Raw genomic sequence first — 15,612 nt, forward strand, 5'->3', positions numbered from 1 at the left:
AGAGAGTGATTTACAAGCACCGTCGATCAGTGCTTTATGCCTTGAGTTTGGGCCAACAGCTGTAGTGCCGTCCTCAAACCAAGACACAGCTATGTGCCTAAAGTGCTCTCAACCCGGTTCAGAGCACAAGTCTTTCCCATTCTGGCTCTTCTTAACTCAGAGGATGAGCAGGGTCTGAATTTACTCTGGTTTGGGCTCTTTGAGTGTATCTAGCCACTTCCAGCATTCCAAACAGCTCTTTTGTGTGCTTCGGGAAGCAGCTCTAAAGGGCTGCCAATAACAAAACAGAGACTATCTCTGGATGGTGGATGCTATATCCATGGCTTATGCCTTAGTGGCCTTACAGTGTCCTATCGGAGTGAGGGCCCACTCCATAAGAGGAATGGTCTCCTCCTGGGCTTGGTCAATTGGATTCTCTATTGGTGATATCTGTGCAGCCGCTGACTGGTCTTCGCCATCTAACTTCACCACATTTTATAACTTGGACGTCCCTGCCCTCCAGGCACAGATTTTGTCCGCCTAATTTACCTTATAGCCTCTGTAAGTGAAAGGCTTGTTATGTGGACCCCAGCCTGGTGACTTGGGTTTAATAATTGGCTCAAGTTTTTTGGAACCCTCATTACAGGCACTCCAGGGCTGGGCTTGCAGAGCGGTTTCCTTCTTCACTTGCTTATAGCATAGCACTATTGGATGCTTTCCCCATAAACATGTCAATGCAACAGGAGAGACCGTTTGAAATGGAATGTTGCAGTTACGGATGTAGCCTCGGTTCCCTGAGATAAGAGAGCGAGCGTTGAGTAAGCTGCCATGCTATAACGGTACATTCACAAGGGCATTAATGCTTCTCATTTACTTTGAATGGGTGATGTCATGTGTTGCTGAACTGAATTGTGGGTGCGTCGGCATCGCATCATGGCATTGTTCGTGGCAGAAGCTGAAAATTTCTCAACTCTTCAAGTGCCAACAGAGGCATAAGCCAATCGTATGCAGTTATATTACGGGCTCTTTGTAGGCTATTAAATGCATATTTAAAAGTAATAATTTATTATACTTTAATTATTTAATAAACATGTTTTATGTAACAAAAGGTGTAAACTGAGTTTATTTAACTCTGGTGCTAGCCAATAGCGGTCCAATGTAATTAGCTGTTGTCTCTATGATAATCGCCTTAGCGCCAAGCTTCAGACACGCCCTCTGTCAAGCATTGACACCAACGCCCCGTGTGAATCTAGCGTAGCTGTTGATGACTGCTGCTATCAGTCAAAAGATTCTGACGAATGTGCAGGGGACAAATTTACATTTTATTAAAAGTGCAGGGGACACATTCTACACCTGTGGGCAGAGTTGCCAACTTCAGAAAAGGAAAATATTCGAGATTCAGTTTAAATCATCAGTCCACTACTCATTCGGAACAGTTTCTCATTGTAACAGGATAATTTATAAAACACTGTGCATATTATATAGGCTATATGAAAATATCATGTTATCATAATGCCACCACATATCATTTTGATGTCTTTGAAGATTTTGGTGCTATGTCTTATTAATTAGTCTTTTATATTCTAAAACTGACTAAATGTGAGAGATAGATGCAGTTTTGTTTTTTTTAATTTCTATGAGAAAAAGAGGTCAACTTAAATTTGTCACATTATTAACAACATTAACTGCCAGAAGAAAAAAAAATACAAACATTTCAGTGCTTTTAAAAAAGTTGTTTTTAGTGCTTCTTTTTTTCTTTCAATTTATTAATTTGCAAAGAGGCCACTTGGTTATATAGTATTTTATGTTTTCTTGACATTTCTGGGAAAAATAAATAAAGCAAATAACTTTTTTTTATCATACCCCCCAATGGTAATATAGAATTCTAAACCTTCCAAAGATATTTTTTTCGAATAAATACAAAAAATGCAAAATAGTTTATTATTTTTTTTCAGTACGAATATTTCCCATATACTGTAGGCTATTCCAAAACATGCTTAACTGGATCCTGTGTTGTATTTTGTAGGATACTTCAATAATTTTTTCACTGATAGAACATTTGTTTTGCATTTTTCTTGATTCTACCCAGTTCCTCTGAGTAAAACGTTTTTGTAAATGTTTATTTTGCGTTCATCAGATAAAAGAAGGTTAGCTTGCAAATCATGTTTGGGTTATAGTTAAACAGATAATAAATAAATATATTTAGTGAAATATATATAGCTCGAAAGTAAATATACTATAACCTACACTAATACTGACGTAAGTAACGCACCTGACCACGCCCCTTCACTTAAGGTGTTGTCATCAGAAGTGTGCTTGTTTGTTGTCACGGACGAGCAGAGATGTCAGGAATCGCGGCGAAGCTCCAGCAGAACCGGGCGCGAGCAGCGGGCGCCGGTACTAACGCTCAGGCGGTCAAGTTCCTCAACCAGGACTACGAAGCGCTCAAGCGCGAGTGTCTGGAGAGCGGACGCCTGTTTCAGGATGACACGTTTGAAGCCAATGCATCTGCGCTCGGGTTCAAGGAACTGGGACCAAACTCACCTAAAGTGCGCGGGCTTGAGTGGCTGAGACCAAAGGTGGGTATATATATATATATACAAAAATATGTAAAATAATACATGCATTTGCAGAATATTAAATGCATATTTAAAAGTTATAATTTATTATGTTTTAATTATTTACTAAAATTGTTTTATGTAAAAAAAGTTCTAAACTTTGCATGGTTGACGTGTTCATCCGTCATTACAATGGCGGAACACATTCTTCTCAAACCAGGTTCAAATCTCGATTTCTTTTCTTACTCGTTTGCTCTAGGCCATCACACCTTGCTCATCTAGTCTAGTTGTTCTGTGTTTGATAATTACAACCAACTATTAGTCTGAAGCTTCCTGTAGTTTGGTGTGTTTATTATCATTGATTTTCAAGGCACTGTGATTAGGAAACTGCACTTGTCCATAGTTTTAGGTCAGTCATATCATCGTGCAACAGATAAACATAAACACATCAGTGTTTTAATGCATGTATTTTCAAACACCATACTAGGCAGCCAGGAAAGACCAAAAAAAGTCCACTGTATTATAATGACCATGCAAAGCAATTGCATGTTAGTCTGAACTTGACAAACCGCTTCAGAACCAGTCAGACCAGGAGGTTATGGGAACATATACTCCCCTAAAAACATTAGCACATTAAATGTTGTATGTTTTGTGATTCACATAATGCATTACTGCTTACCAGAAGACCTTTTTGAGTCAATTAAAGTGAATATGATCCTCACAGCTGGTATAATGTTGTATTCAAGAATTTTGTTTGTTTGGCTCACAGCCTCTTCTATTTTTAACAATAAAAAAAATTAATAATGATTGAATAAGAATATGTAGCATTGTCCCACATCTTTCAACCCTATTGCTACATGATATTCCCCCCTTATAGAAAATGTAACATTCCTCAAAATTGTAACACCCATGAAGAAACATTAATTCATATAGGCTATATATATATATATATATATATATATATATATATATAAAAACAGTACAGACCAAAAGTTTGGACACACCTTCTCATTCAAAGAGCTTTCTTTATTTTCATGATTATGAAAATTGTAGATTCACACTGAAGGCATCATATATATATATATAATTTTTGTCACGTTTTACACATTTTTCGGTGTTAACTGCTCAACCCTGTTACTTGGGTAACTGTAATAAATAATGATCAAGCAAATATATTTATTTAATTTATGATCAATTGAATTTAGTAATAAAACACACCAACAAAATAAACACACAATCTTAGTTAAAATTTTATTTAAGCTAAATTGCCACCCTGTTACTTAGACTCAACTTTTTGTATCCTATAAAGAGCAATTTGTTTAATCAGTTTCATTTAGCAATGAACTCAGTGAGTCATGTTTGTGGAATGCCTGTTTTTGTCATCCAGCAACTGACGTCCAACCCAACGTTCATCAGCGGAGGAGCATCCAGAACTGACATCTGCCAGGGCGCTTTGGGTGAGTCCGTTTAGCTCAAATATATTTGCCCACTGGGGACCTAGTGTAAAATGAAACTTTACAAATGATGATAACAAAGATCATATAGAACTGTCCCGTATAGAATAGTAAAATAAAAGTCAGCCACTGAAACGCTGAACCACAAAAGCAGTTTTTCTGGTTGAGGAAGTTTCTTTGGATGGCGGTTGTAGGACATTGAAAATCATTAGTATTGTTCAGAGTGGCACCCTGTTTAAACGAACTCATTCATTCTGATGCATATTCCGTGAATGATTCAACTACCAATTTTTGGAAATTTTATTAATTGCATATAATCTTAAAGAAACAGAACGTATATGTTTTTCTTCAAAATGCAAAGAAAGGAAATTCTTTTTGTGCAATATGGGAAAAGCTAAACCTTTTTGTCTGCATAGCAACTTTAAGTCCCAAACACATACACACACCCTGTTAAACCAGTTTTACTCCATACAGCACAAACACTGGTGTTCTTTTATCCTGTCTTGGATCAAATGCCACTGTTTTCTCACATGCAAACATTTCCCATGAGTCAGGAGACTGCAGTTTTCCACTGTAGCTGAACATGTTTGATATGAGTCCTGATCAGATAATGCCACTGACTGACTATACTGTCTGTGAAGGAAATTTATGAGATGCAAATGAGTTTGCAAACTGTGTGCGAGCAGGAATAATAGGACAGGTGCTGTTCAGAAACATGCCAGAACAACTTTGTGTTCATGTGGCTCAGTGGTAGAGCATTGCGTTAGCTGCGCAAAAGGTTGTGGGTTCAATACCCAAGGAACAAATGTATAGCCTGAATGCACTGTTAGTCAAGTGTCTGCCAAATGCATAAATGTTAATGTTGATAGGAATTTACGTTTTACCAACGATATCGCAGCATGTCATTGTTTTGAGTGTTTGTAGAATGAACAGTAAAATCTATTAAAATATTAAATAAAAATGCAGTTACTGGCCACTTGCCAATAGTGAGTCACAGATTTAGTGAACGTAATATGATATCACATGATCCCGCTGCTTTTCCAGGTGACTGTTGGCTTCTAGCTGCCATCGCGTCTCTTACCCTCAACCAGGACGTGTTCGCCCGTGTGGTCCCGTCTGGACAGAGCTTTGACGGTGACTACGCTGGAATATTTCATTTCCAGGTTAATTACATTTTGTTCACTTAAAGGCCAACCCTAAAAGTTGTTGTTGTTTTATCTGCTTTTTTTACTAAATATTAATAAAATAACATACGTATTACATGCTATTATTATTATTTATTGATTTATTTCCACAATTACTATTCTTTATTTTATATATATATATATATATATATATATATATGCTGTATTCTGCTGACCAATATCCTGAACCCATTTTTTACATTTTAGTTGTTTTGCTTGTGTAAAACTTATATATTTGCTTATATATATATATATATATATATATATATATATATATATATATATATATATATATATATATATATATATATATATATAAGAAATTGTTTATATCTATGTATTTATTTATTACTAAGACACTAATTTATAATAATTGTTTTGTTTGTTTTGTGACATTAATAAAACAATCTACATAATAATAATTATTATTTATTTGCAGTATTGCTATTATTGTTTAAGCTAAGTTGTCTTTAGATCAAGTCAGTTTAATTTTCGTATGTATATTTGTCGGCTTCATTATAAAGCTATACATTTCTCTCTTAAAATGAAATTTGTCATTATATAGTAGGTATTATTATTATTATTATTATTCATTACAGTTGCTGTATTACTATTGTTGTGATTTATGCAAAGTTGTTTTCTTATGTAAAAGTCCCATGTGTTTTCATCATTGTTTTAGGATGTGTCTCATTATTAAGCTACACATTTCTCTCTTAAAAATGACATTTGTTACTATACAATCAGAAAAAGCAGCACTGTTATATCTACTTGACATTAGTCCATAAAGACGTCCATAAACGTTCCTTCAGTGTCTTCATACGTCTATTGTCTCTTCAGTTCTGGCAGTTTGGTGAATGGGTGGATGTGGTCATTGACGACCGTCTTCCCACCAGGAATAAAGAGCTGCTGTTCGTCCACTCCGCCGAGGGCTCTGAGTTCTGGAGCGCCCTGCTGGAGAAGGCCTATTCAAAGTGAGCAGTCATTGGATTCAAACTCATTCAGCATGTCTGAGTGGACTCGACTTCAACAGAAATGAAAACAAAATGCTACTACTTCTTCTTCTTCTCAGGCTGAACGGCTGTTATGAAGCTCTGTCTGGTGGCAGCACCACCGAGGGCTTCGAGGATTTCACTGGAGGCATCGCCGAGGTCCATGAACTAGCGAAAGCAGGTCCAAACCTTTTCAAGATCATCCAGAAGGCTTTGAGCTGGGGCTCGCTGCTGGGCTGCTCGATAGATGTAAGAAACGTTACATTTACATGCGTGTTAAAGTGTGCAACCTTGTAATCACTAGGAGTGTGTTACTGTTAGCTGTGTGTTTGTTAATGATGTTTGTGTTGTTGCGCTTTGGTTTAGATCACAGACTCCGGTGATTCAGAGGCCATTACTAGTCAGAAGCTGGTGAAAGGACACGCCTACTCGGTTACAGGAGCCGATGAGGTTAGTGGTGACTAGGAACGACTAGAATTTATATTTATAGGATAGCTCATGTCAAAGTTAAACTTATGTCATCATTTACTTCCCCTAATGTTGATTTAAACCTGTATGAATTGCTCTCTTCTGTTGAACACAAAAGAAGAACTGTAAACAATGTTGGTGACCAAACATTGACGGTAGCCATTGACTTCAATAGTGTTTTTTATTCCCATACTATAGAAGTCAATGGCTACTGTTAAATGTTTGGTTTAATAACGTTCTTCAGAATATCTTCTTTTGTGTTCAACAGAAGAAAGAAATCCATACAGGTTTATAACAACACATGGGTGAGCAAATGATGATTTTAATTGGTGTGCATATGGAATATGATTTATGAGTGAACATTACAGGTTGAGTACAAGGGCAACTTAACCAAACTGATCCGCATCAGGAACCCCTGGGGGCAGGTGGAGTGGACCGGGGCCTGGAGCGATGGGTGGGTAACCTTCAAAACACACAGAATTAATATTAATAAGCATGTAAAACTCTGTTTCTTAAATCCAGCTGTGGTTTCGTAGAGAGTGACCACACTCACCTTTGGCTCTGTTCAGACATGCTGGTATGAGATGCTGTAGGAACTGTGTTTAAGCCCTTATGCCCTCAGGTGTAGAAAGGAGAGGTTGAGTACTGCCCATCCTCCTCATCACGCCGTTTACACCTGACTTTCTTGTTCCACAACAAAATCAACAGATGTTGAACATACTTAACCCATTAATGTTTAACTCATTCAATCTTTTAAAATGATATACATATAATTTCAGTATATCAGAAAAATATAGATAACAGAATAATATAGATAAAAATGCAGCCTTGGTGAGTCTTCTTTCAAAAGCATAAAAAAAAATCTTACCAGCCAACCACAAACTTTTGAGTAGTAGTGTATCTATGCAATAGAAGTATTTTATTCATGTCAGAAATAACACTGAATATCACGTGATTGGTCTGTAGGTCATCAGAATGGCGTCAGATCAGTGACAGCGACCGTGAGAAACTGTACTGCAAAGCAGAAGATGGAGAGTTCTGGTAATCTGCAAATGGTTTTTTTTTTGTTGTTGTTGCTGTTTGTTTGTTTGTTTTTTTGATAATTTAGTTAAGGTGATCTTAAGATTATTGACAAGATATTTCTTGAATCCCAGGATGTCGTTCTCTGATTTTCTGCGTCATTACTCACGGGTGGAGATCTGTAATCTGACCCCTGATGCTCTGTCAGATGACAGCATTAATAAGTGGGCACTGTCCAAGTTTGATGGCAACTGGAGGAAAGGGTCAACTGCTGGAGGCTGCAGGAATTTCCCAAGTAAGGAACTGAATCAACTACCTGATAATTACTTTATTCTATTCTATATTTGTTTAAGAATACAGAACAAAACAAAGAATACTTGTCACAGTGCAGGCAAGGAAAGGAAGAGGAGATTTGACTTTGTTTAGAAAATTTACAATAATGCTCTAATACAAAAACACACAGAGAGAAAATAAAAACGACATCTTTACGCATCTAACAAAGACAATACTAGACAAGGAACTGAGGAAATTGATTTGATTAAGTACACAGACAATAACATTGAACTGAACTAGAAATAGGTGAAAGTAATCGGCAAACATGTAAATAAAATCAGTGCATGAAATCCAAGGGGACAAAACAAAAACATACAAAGAGTCCAAGGAAACAAAACGTAAACAGAATATGACAATAATAAACAAAAATGACAGCAAAAAACAAAACAAAAAATAATACTAAAAAAATACAACAGCAAAAATACTAAACAAAAACAGCAAAAACTAAATAATACTAAACAAAAATAACAGCAAAAATACTAAACAAAAACAGCAAAAAACTAAATAATACTAAACAAAAATAACAGCAAAAATACTAAACAAAAACAGCAAAAAACTAAATAATACTAAACAAAAATAACAGCAAAAATACTAAACAAAAACATCGAAAAACTAAATAACACTAAACAAAAACAGCACAAAACAAAATAATACTAAACAAACAACAGCAAAAATAAAAAATAAAGAAAAATACTAAACAAAAACAGCAAAAATTAAAATAATACTAAACAAAAGCAACAGCAAAAAAGAATACTAAAAACAATAAAAAAGAAACAAAACAAAAAATACTGCACAAAAACAACTACAAAAACAAAATCATTTTGAACAAAAACAATAGCTAAAACAACTGCAAAAAATGCTAAAAAGCAACAGCAACTAAAGACTACTAAAAACAATAGAAAGCTCAACAAACAGCAAAAAAACAAAAACAATAATGTACTATACAAACAACAACAAAAAAGAATACTAAACAATAACAACAAAAGGCAGACTACAAAAAAAGTACTGTTTATTACAGCAAGACATAAGTGTTTGACCTTCGTTACGTTCCCGGCAGACTCGTTCTGGATGAACCCTCAGTTTCTGATCAAGCTGGAGGAGCAGGACGACGACCCGACGGATAATGAAGTGGGATGCAGCTTCGTCGTGGGTCTGATCCAGAAGAACCGCCGCAAATTGAGGAAAGTTGGAGAGGACATGCAAACCATTGGCTTCGCCATCTACGAGGTGAGCAGCCTAACACCGTGTCTGTAAGTAGACCAGAAAATCTGATCCACCTTTCTGCTTGTTCTGGCCAAGAATTATCAGAAGTGATAAGAGCTGATTATTGCACAAACATATTATTTAAATACATTAAATCAATATATCTCTCTTATTATCGTCCACAGGTTCCTGACGAGGTATGGACTGCAGATACTGAAGCACAAAATCACCTGATTTTTGCTACACACCCTCTAATAAATCCTCTAATGTTTTCATCAGTTCATCATAGCTCTTACAAGGATAATTAACTCAAAAATGAGAATTTGCCATTTGATTTCTTGTTGAAATATTGTGTTGTAGTTTGTGGGGCAGAGGAACATCCACCTGGACCGTAACTTCTTCCAGCGACATGCTTCAGCGGCCCGTTCCGAGACCTTCATCAACCTGCGCGAGGTTTGCTCTCGTTTCTGTCTGCCCCCCGGCGAGTATCTCATCGTCCCGTCCACCTTCGAGCCCAACAAGGACGGAGACTTTTGTGTTCGCGTCTTCTCTGAGAAACAGGCAGAGTTCCAGTGAGTTCTGGCACACAATAATTAGATTGGTATTTGGTTCTAATGAAAGTTGATTTCTTCTGACTAAAAATATGTTTGGATTTTAGAGAGCTCGATGACCCTGTTGAGTGCAACGTTCCCGAGGTACATTTCTACATGTGTCCAGTATGAATATAATGCTGTATTATGTCATAAACATGCATTATTTCATTCGTATTATTTCATAGATCAATGTGAAAGAGGGTGATATTGATAGCCGGTTCAAGAGTCTGTTTGGACAGCTTGCTGGGGCAGTGAGTATAACAGGATAATTATTTAATAATACTATTTTTGTTCATTTTAATATTTATAAACCATATCCAATCTTTTTTTTTTTCTTCTCCACAAGGATGCTGAAATCTCTGTATTTGAGCTGCAAAATATCCTGAACAAAGTGATAACTAAACGTAAGCTCTATGATGCATTTTTGTTATATATTTGTAAAATATATAGTAAATAATTTAATTGATATTGTATAGGTATTATCAGTCAATAAAATAAAATATAATAAATACTTAAACAAAAAAAAAAAACATTTTAGCGCTGCTAAATATATAGTAAATAACTAAATAATATTAATAAATAAATCAACAAATAAAACAATATTTAACAACAATTATAAATTAAAATATTTTTGCTTGAATATGTAAAATACATAGTAAATAATATAATATTTTATAAATATCAATGAATCAATAAAATATATATATATATATATCTGTTTCTTATTAATTGAATATTTTAATTATTGACCTTTTTTTTTTTTTAAGGCAAAGACATTCAAACCGACGGATTTAGTTTGGACACTTGCCGCAGCATGGTGAACTTACTGGATGTATCCTTTTAAATAACTGCACAAGGCGTTTTTGAAATGCATCAGTTTCATAAAAAATAGCCCATTTATATGATTGTTTTCTGCACTACCCTAGTCTATTATTTCCTTTATTGGTTTCTCAGAAAGACGGCAGTGGAAAACTGGGCTTGGTTGAATTTAAGATTCTCTGGACTAAAATTGAGATGTACCTGGTATGTTTTCATCCTGGTGTCATTTTCATTATTTGTACATTTCATCTGCGAAGGCAGCCGATTGTTGAACATTTTTGTAACACTGTGGTCCGCCTGTGTATGTGTTTTGTCAGGACGTCTTCTGTAAAAATGACAAGGACAGGTCTGGCACAATGAGCTCTATGGAGATGAGAGAAACCATCGGGAAAGCAGGTCAGATCTTAAAGGAACAGTTCACACGAAAATCTGTAATCTGTTCTCATTTAATCGCCCTCATGTTGTTTGTACAGGCTTCTCTCTGAACAACCCTCTACACCAGATCATTGTCTCTCGCTACAGCGACTCCACTCTCAGCATCGACTTTGACAATTTTGTGAGCTGTATTGTGCGCCTCGAATGCATGTTCAGTGAGTGTCCGATAAACAACCGCATTTGAATAAACACCGATACGTGATATCCTGCATTTACATACCCACATTTCTCATTTGCAGAAACTTTTAAAATGCTGGACAAGAACAAGACTGGCACAATAGAGCTGAATTTCTTTGAGGTTTGTGTCTCTGTTTCGTCATGCAGTGAGCGGTCTAAAACAATCTGGAGTCTAGCAATGGCATGTTTATGAAGAATTTTATCAGTTAACATCTTGAAGATTTCCATTTTTGAATCCTTTTTTGGGTACAAAAAAATCTACCAAATTGTAAGGCAAATAATTATTATTTCACGATTGTGGTTCACCATACTAGAAATGAAAGGTCATGCTGAGTGGATTGCATTGTGGGATACAGTATTCCATACGGCTACTTGTGAAAGTGCATGTGCACCACAGAAAAAAAAGGGCAGCGGCTATTTACACTGTGCAAATAGCAATGGATTCTATTAACACTAAGTTAAAATAGCAGTGTTTTTTAGCGATATGCTGTTTACACTAAGTACACTATTTATAATATTTGAAAACTGGAGTATTTTCTTTGCAATAATAGTAATTGAATTATATGTATGCATTTAGCAGACGCTTTTATCCAAAACGACTTACAGTGCATTCAGGCTAAACATTTTTTTAGCTAACATGTTCCCTGGGAATCGAACCCACAACCTTGCGCTGCTAACGCGATGCTCTACCACTGAGCCACAGGAACATCTAGATGTAATAAGGAATAATTAGATGCTATTTATTCTTCTTAGTGCAGATAGTGCCAGATATCGGCACCAATTATTAAATGGATGCCAATTTGGGACAAGAAAAGCCACCCTACGCGTAACCCTAATCTTACACGATAAACACCCGTGAGGCATATTATTTTAAATGTTTCGATTATTTCCTTCATTTTTATTAAAATAAATGCCTTACTGATGTGAAGTGTGATGTGTGAAGAGAGAAGAACGAGTTGGGAAAAAGGCAGATTTGAACTCTGGTCAATTGCGTCAAAAGGCAGATGTTACACGATTTACCTGCGCTACTGGAGTTTTATTTTATGAGTGACTTTGGCAGTGTTTTCTAACCCTACCACACTTCAGTGGGCGGAGTTAGTGTAAATCGCCTCTGCCGTGAAAATAGCGAAAAGTGAAAATAGCATTTTTTTTTGTGAAAAATTGCAGATATTTGCACCTCACTATTGTTGTATGTTAAAAAACAGTATGCAATAATAGCATACTGAGTTGCCAATTTTTAAACTTATTAAAATATGTCTCCCTACATCCACCCCTAAACATACCCAATAAACACTTTGTTATTAAATACCGTGAGGCACTTTGTTTTCACTTTTTGAAACACTTCCTTCATTTTTATTGAGAATAAATGCCTCTCTGTTCTGATACATTATGGGAAAAAGGATAAGACTGGCGTCCAGAGTCAACAACAGTCTGCTTCCCAGTCTACTGACACTGTTTTATGTCTCCCTCTAGTGGCTGAATTTTTCCATGCTTTGAGGAAAAGGACAGCTGGGTGGAGATCTGAATAGTCTCTTATACACTGCACAGACATCAACATCCCTGGAATTACCAGAGACAGGAGGAAAATCTGATATCGCCTACATGTGCAGCACAAAGCAAAACAATTTTTTATTATTGCTTATTTTGTACAGTTCATAGAAAGGCTAATGAATCACTTCTATGAGAGATGACAAAAATATGTTGGGTGTAAACATAACTGTTTTATGTCTATTTTTGAAATAAATGTAATCATAAGCAAAAGCAAATAAATCCTGTTACATGTCCTTAGCATATGATTTTAATTTCTGTCTGGAACAAAAGTAGCTCTATATATTGTGTTGTGTGTGTGTGTGTGTGTAGGCCTGAAAAAAAACGTGCTCTTGGTCTCAGTGACTGTGACTTTTACTGCATGTGATTTTATACACTAAATACAACTAATATAACTTAACATGCTTATCATGACAATTATTTTGTGGGGGGAAAAACACTATTTAAGCAAAACTTTGCTTTTTTCAGAATTTTATTTGCCAACAAGGTAAACAAATCTGTGCTTGCAATAATGCATGTACTAACAACAGAGACTGTTCTTACAGAGGGGTTAAAAGCAGAAGACTGACGTTTTTACATAAATTATTTAATTAAACAATAATAATAATTCCATTTGATCTGTAATACAGGGTAAATTGTTGTGTCTTGTGTAAATTCTTCCCTCTACAGGCCAGATACACATCTTCAGGAAAATTGTTGGACTTTTGATTGGAGCAATGGAAAAATTTGATTTCATTTTTTGATTTTTTTTTTTTTTTTTATATATGTACCTTTGTCTCAGTAATGATCATTAACTGATTATTAACTGAATTATGGTAATTAAAATATATATTAGTATACTAAATATCCTGCATCTTCTGCATATCTGTACCCTTTCCAACAATGACTGTATGATTTGAGATCCATCTTTTCACACTGAGGACAACTGATGGACTCATATGTGACTATTACAAAAAGTTTAAATTCTCACCGATGCTACAGAAGGAAACCCAATGCATTAAGAGCCTGGGGGTGAAAACTTTTGAACAGAATGAAGATGTGTACATTTTTCTTATTTTGCCTAAATATCCTTTATTCACCCCGAGAAGCTACAGGAGATACTTGCATGTTTCCCAGCATACAAAATAAGTTTAGTTTACCCTGATCTTCACATTCAAAAAGTGTTCATTATCATCATGACCATTTTTGTAGGCTAATCGCCATGTACGAGTCCCTCAGTTGTCCTCAGTGTGAAAAGATAGATCTCAAAATCATGCAGTCATTGGAAAGGGTTGAAAACGCAAAAGATGCTGGAAAAATGGAGAATTTGTGGAACCTGAAGGATTTTTCTGAAGAACAGCAGGCAGTTTTACTGATCAGGATGAACAATGCACTCGTGAACAACTATCACCAAATAAAAAAAACCCACTGTGGATCACCCAGGTAACAACACAGTATTAGGAAGCAAGCCTATGCAAACCTTTGAAAGGGGTAATTATTGATTTCATATTGTATAACACGCTACTCTGAACTATCATGAATGACCTGTGGAGGGCATTAAAGGAGCTGAAACAAACAAATGACTTCAGACTTTATGACTGTTTACAGAAGCCATATGAACTGTAAAAGTTGAATAAACATGAGCAGCGCTCATATGTATGGAGGAATTATTGGGTCAGATTATTATGGAGGATTTATTGGATCAGATTATAAACTAAAAGTCTAAAACTAAAAGCCTTAAACCAAATCTAAAAATCTAAATTTGAAACTTAAAGTCCAAGTCGAAAATTAATTTGGTATTTAGGATTGGGCATTTTCTATTTAGGGTTGGGCATTTGGTCATTTAGCCATTTAGGATTTAGGGTTGGGCATTTGGGGATTTAGGATTGGGAATTTGGTATTTAGGATTGGGCATTTAATCATTTAGCCATTTAGGATTGGGGATTTAGGATTGGGCATTTGAAGATTGGGCATTTGAGGATTGAGGAGTATATGCAAATTAGGAGGCGTGGTCCAAATACTGGAGGCTGGGTTTGAAATGGCTGTTGCGCGGAGGCACCTTATGGACAGCAGAGGGAGCTCCCAGTGCTAAGGAGCACACTGTAATGAATGTAATGTAATTGTAATGTAATTCTGTTTCTGTAATGAAACAGAGCGAGTGAGCGGCTTGAGCGAGGACTGTGTGATAACTTCAACTTAATGACACCTTTGTAACATTTGTGGCCTCAAACACAAAGCCACCAGTGAAAGGAGTGCTATCGGTCTGACGACGAGAAAGCAGCAGACAGTGCAGCAGGGAAGATGCTAAGTCGTGGGGAAGTCGTGGCCTAATGGTTAGAGAGTTGGTAGGAATGGTCCCGGGCCGGCAGGAATTGTAGGTGGGGGGAGTGCATGTACAGTTCTCTCTCCACCTTCAATACCACGACTTAGGTGCCCTTGAGCAAGGCATCGAACCCCCAACTGCTCCCCGGGCGCTGCAGCATAAATGGCTACCCACTGCTCCGGGTGTGTGCTCACAGTGTGTGTGTGTGTGTGTTCACTGCTCTGTGTGTGTGTGCACTTCGGATGGGTTAAATGCAGAGCACAAATTCTGAGTATGGGTCACCATACTTGGCTGAATGTCACTTCACTTTCACTAACATTAGCATTATCAGCTTATATAAGCTGATATTGCTAACATGCTTTAGGAGGGTATCATTATATTGGGACATGCTGTTTTGTTTTTTAAACTGCGGTTAACCCCTCTGATACACTCCTTTCACATTGCCACTAGATGGTCTTGTTTCTGTTTTTTTTGTTTTTTTTTTGCTATATAGCCTATATATGTTTTATAAAGATTGTGAGAGAAAAGAAATTAGGCTTGTTTGACTTGA

The 15,612-nt window shown here is 36.3% G+C and overlaps 1 protein-coding gene across 1 annotated transcript; it reads left to right on the forward strand.

Annotated features, from left to right (window-relative positions):
* Positions 1–2,268: 2,268 nt before the first annotated feature.
* On the forward strand, positions 2,269–12,993 carry LOC132131976 (calpain-2 catalytic subunit-like). The gene is made up of 21 exons (XM_059544176.1): positions 2,269–2,558; positions 3,925–3,994; positions 5,036–5,154; positions 6,013–6,146; positions 6,245–6,413; positions 6,531–6,614; positions 7,001–7,086; positions 7,599–7,673; positions 7,787–7,947; positions 9,043–9,212; positions 9,374–9,385; positions 9,549–9,760; positions 9,847–9,883; positions 9,967–10,032; positions 10,128–10,185; positions 10,549–10,613; positions 10,736–10,804; positions 10,918–10,996; positions 11,074–11,190; positions 11,275–11,333; positions 12,686–12,993. Exons 1-21 carry the CDS (start codon positions 2,322–2,324, stop codon positions 12,707–12,709), a joined length of 2,103 nt encoding a protein of 700 aa, XP_059400159.1. The 5' UTR covers positions 2,269–2,321; the 3' UTR covers positions 12,710–12,993.
* Positions 12,994–15,612: the final 2,619 nt, after the last annotated feature.

Source organism: Carassius carassius, chromosome 48 (assembly GCF_963082965.1).
Source record: "Carassius carassius chromosome 48, fCarCar2.1, whole genome shotgun sequence".
Classification (NCBI taxonomy): domain Eukaryota; kingdom Metazoa; phylum Chordata; class Actinopteri; order Cypriniformes; family Cyprinidae; genus Carassius; species Carassius carassius.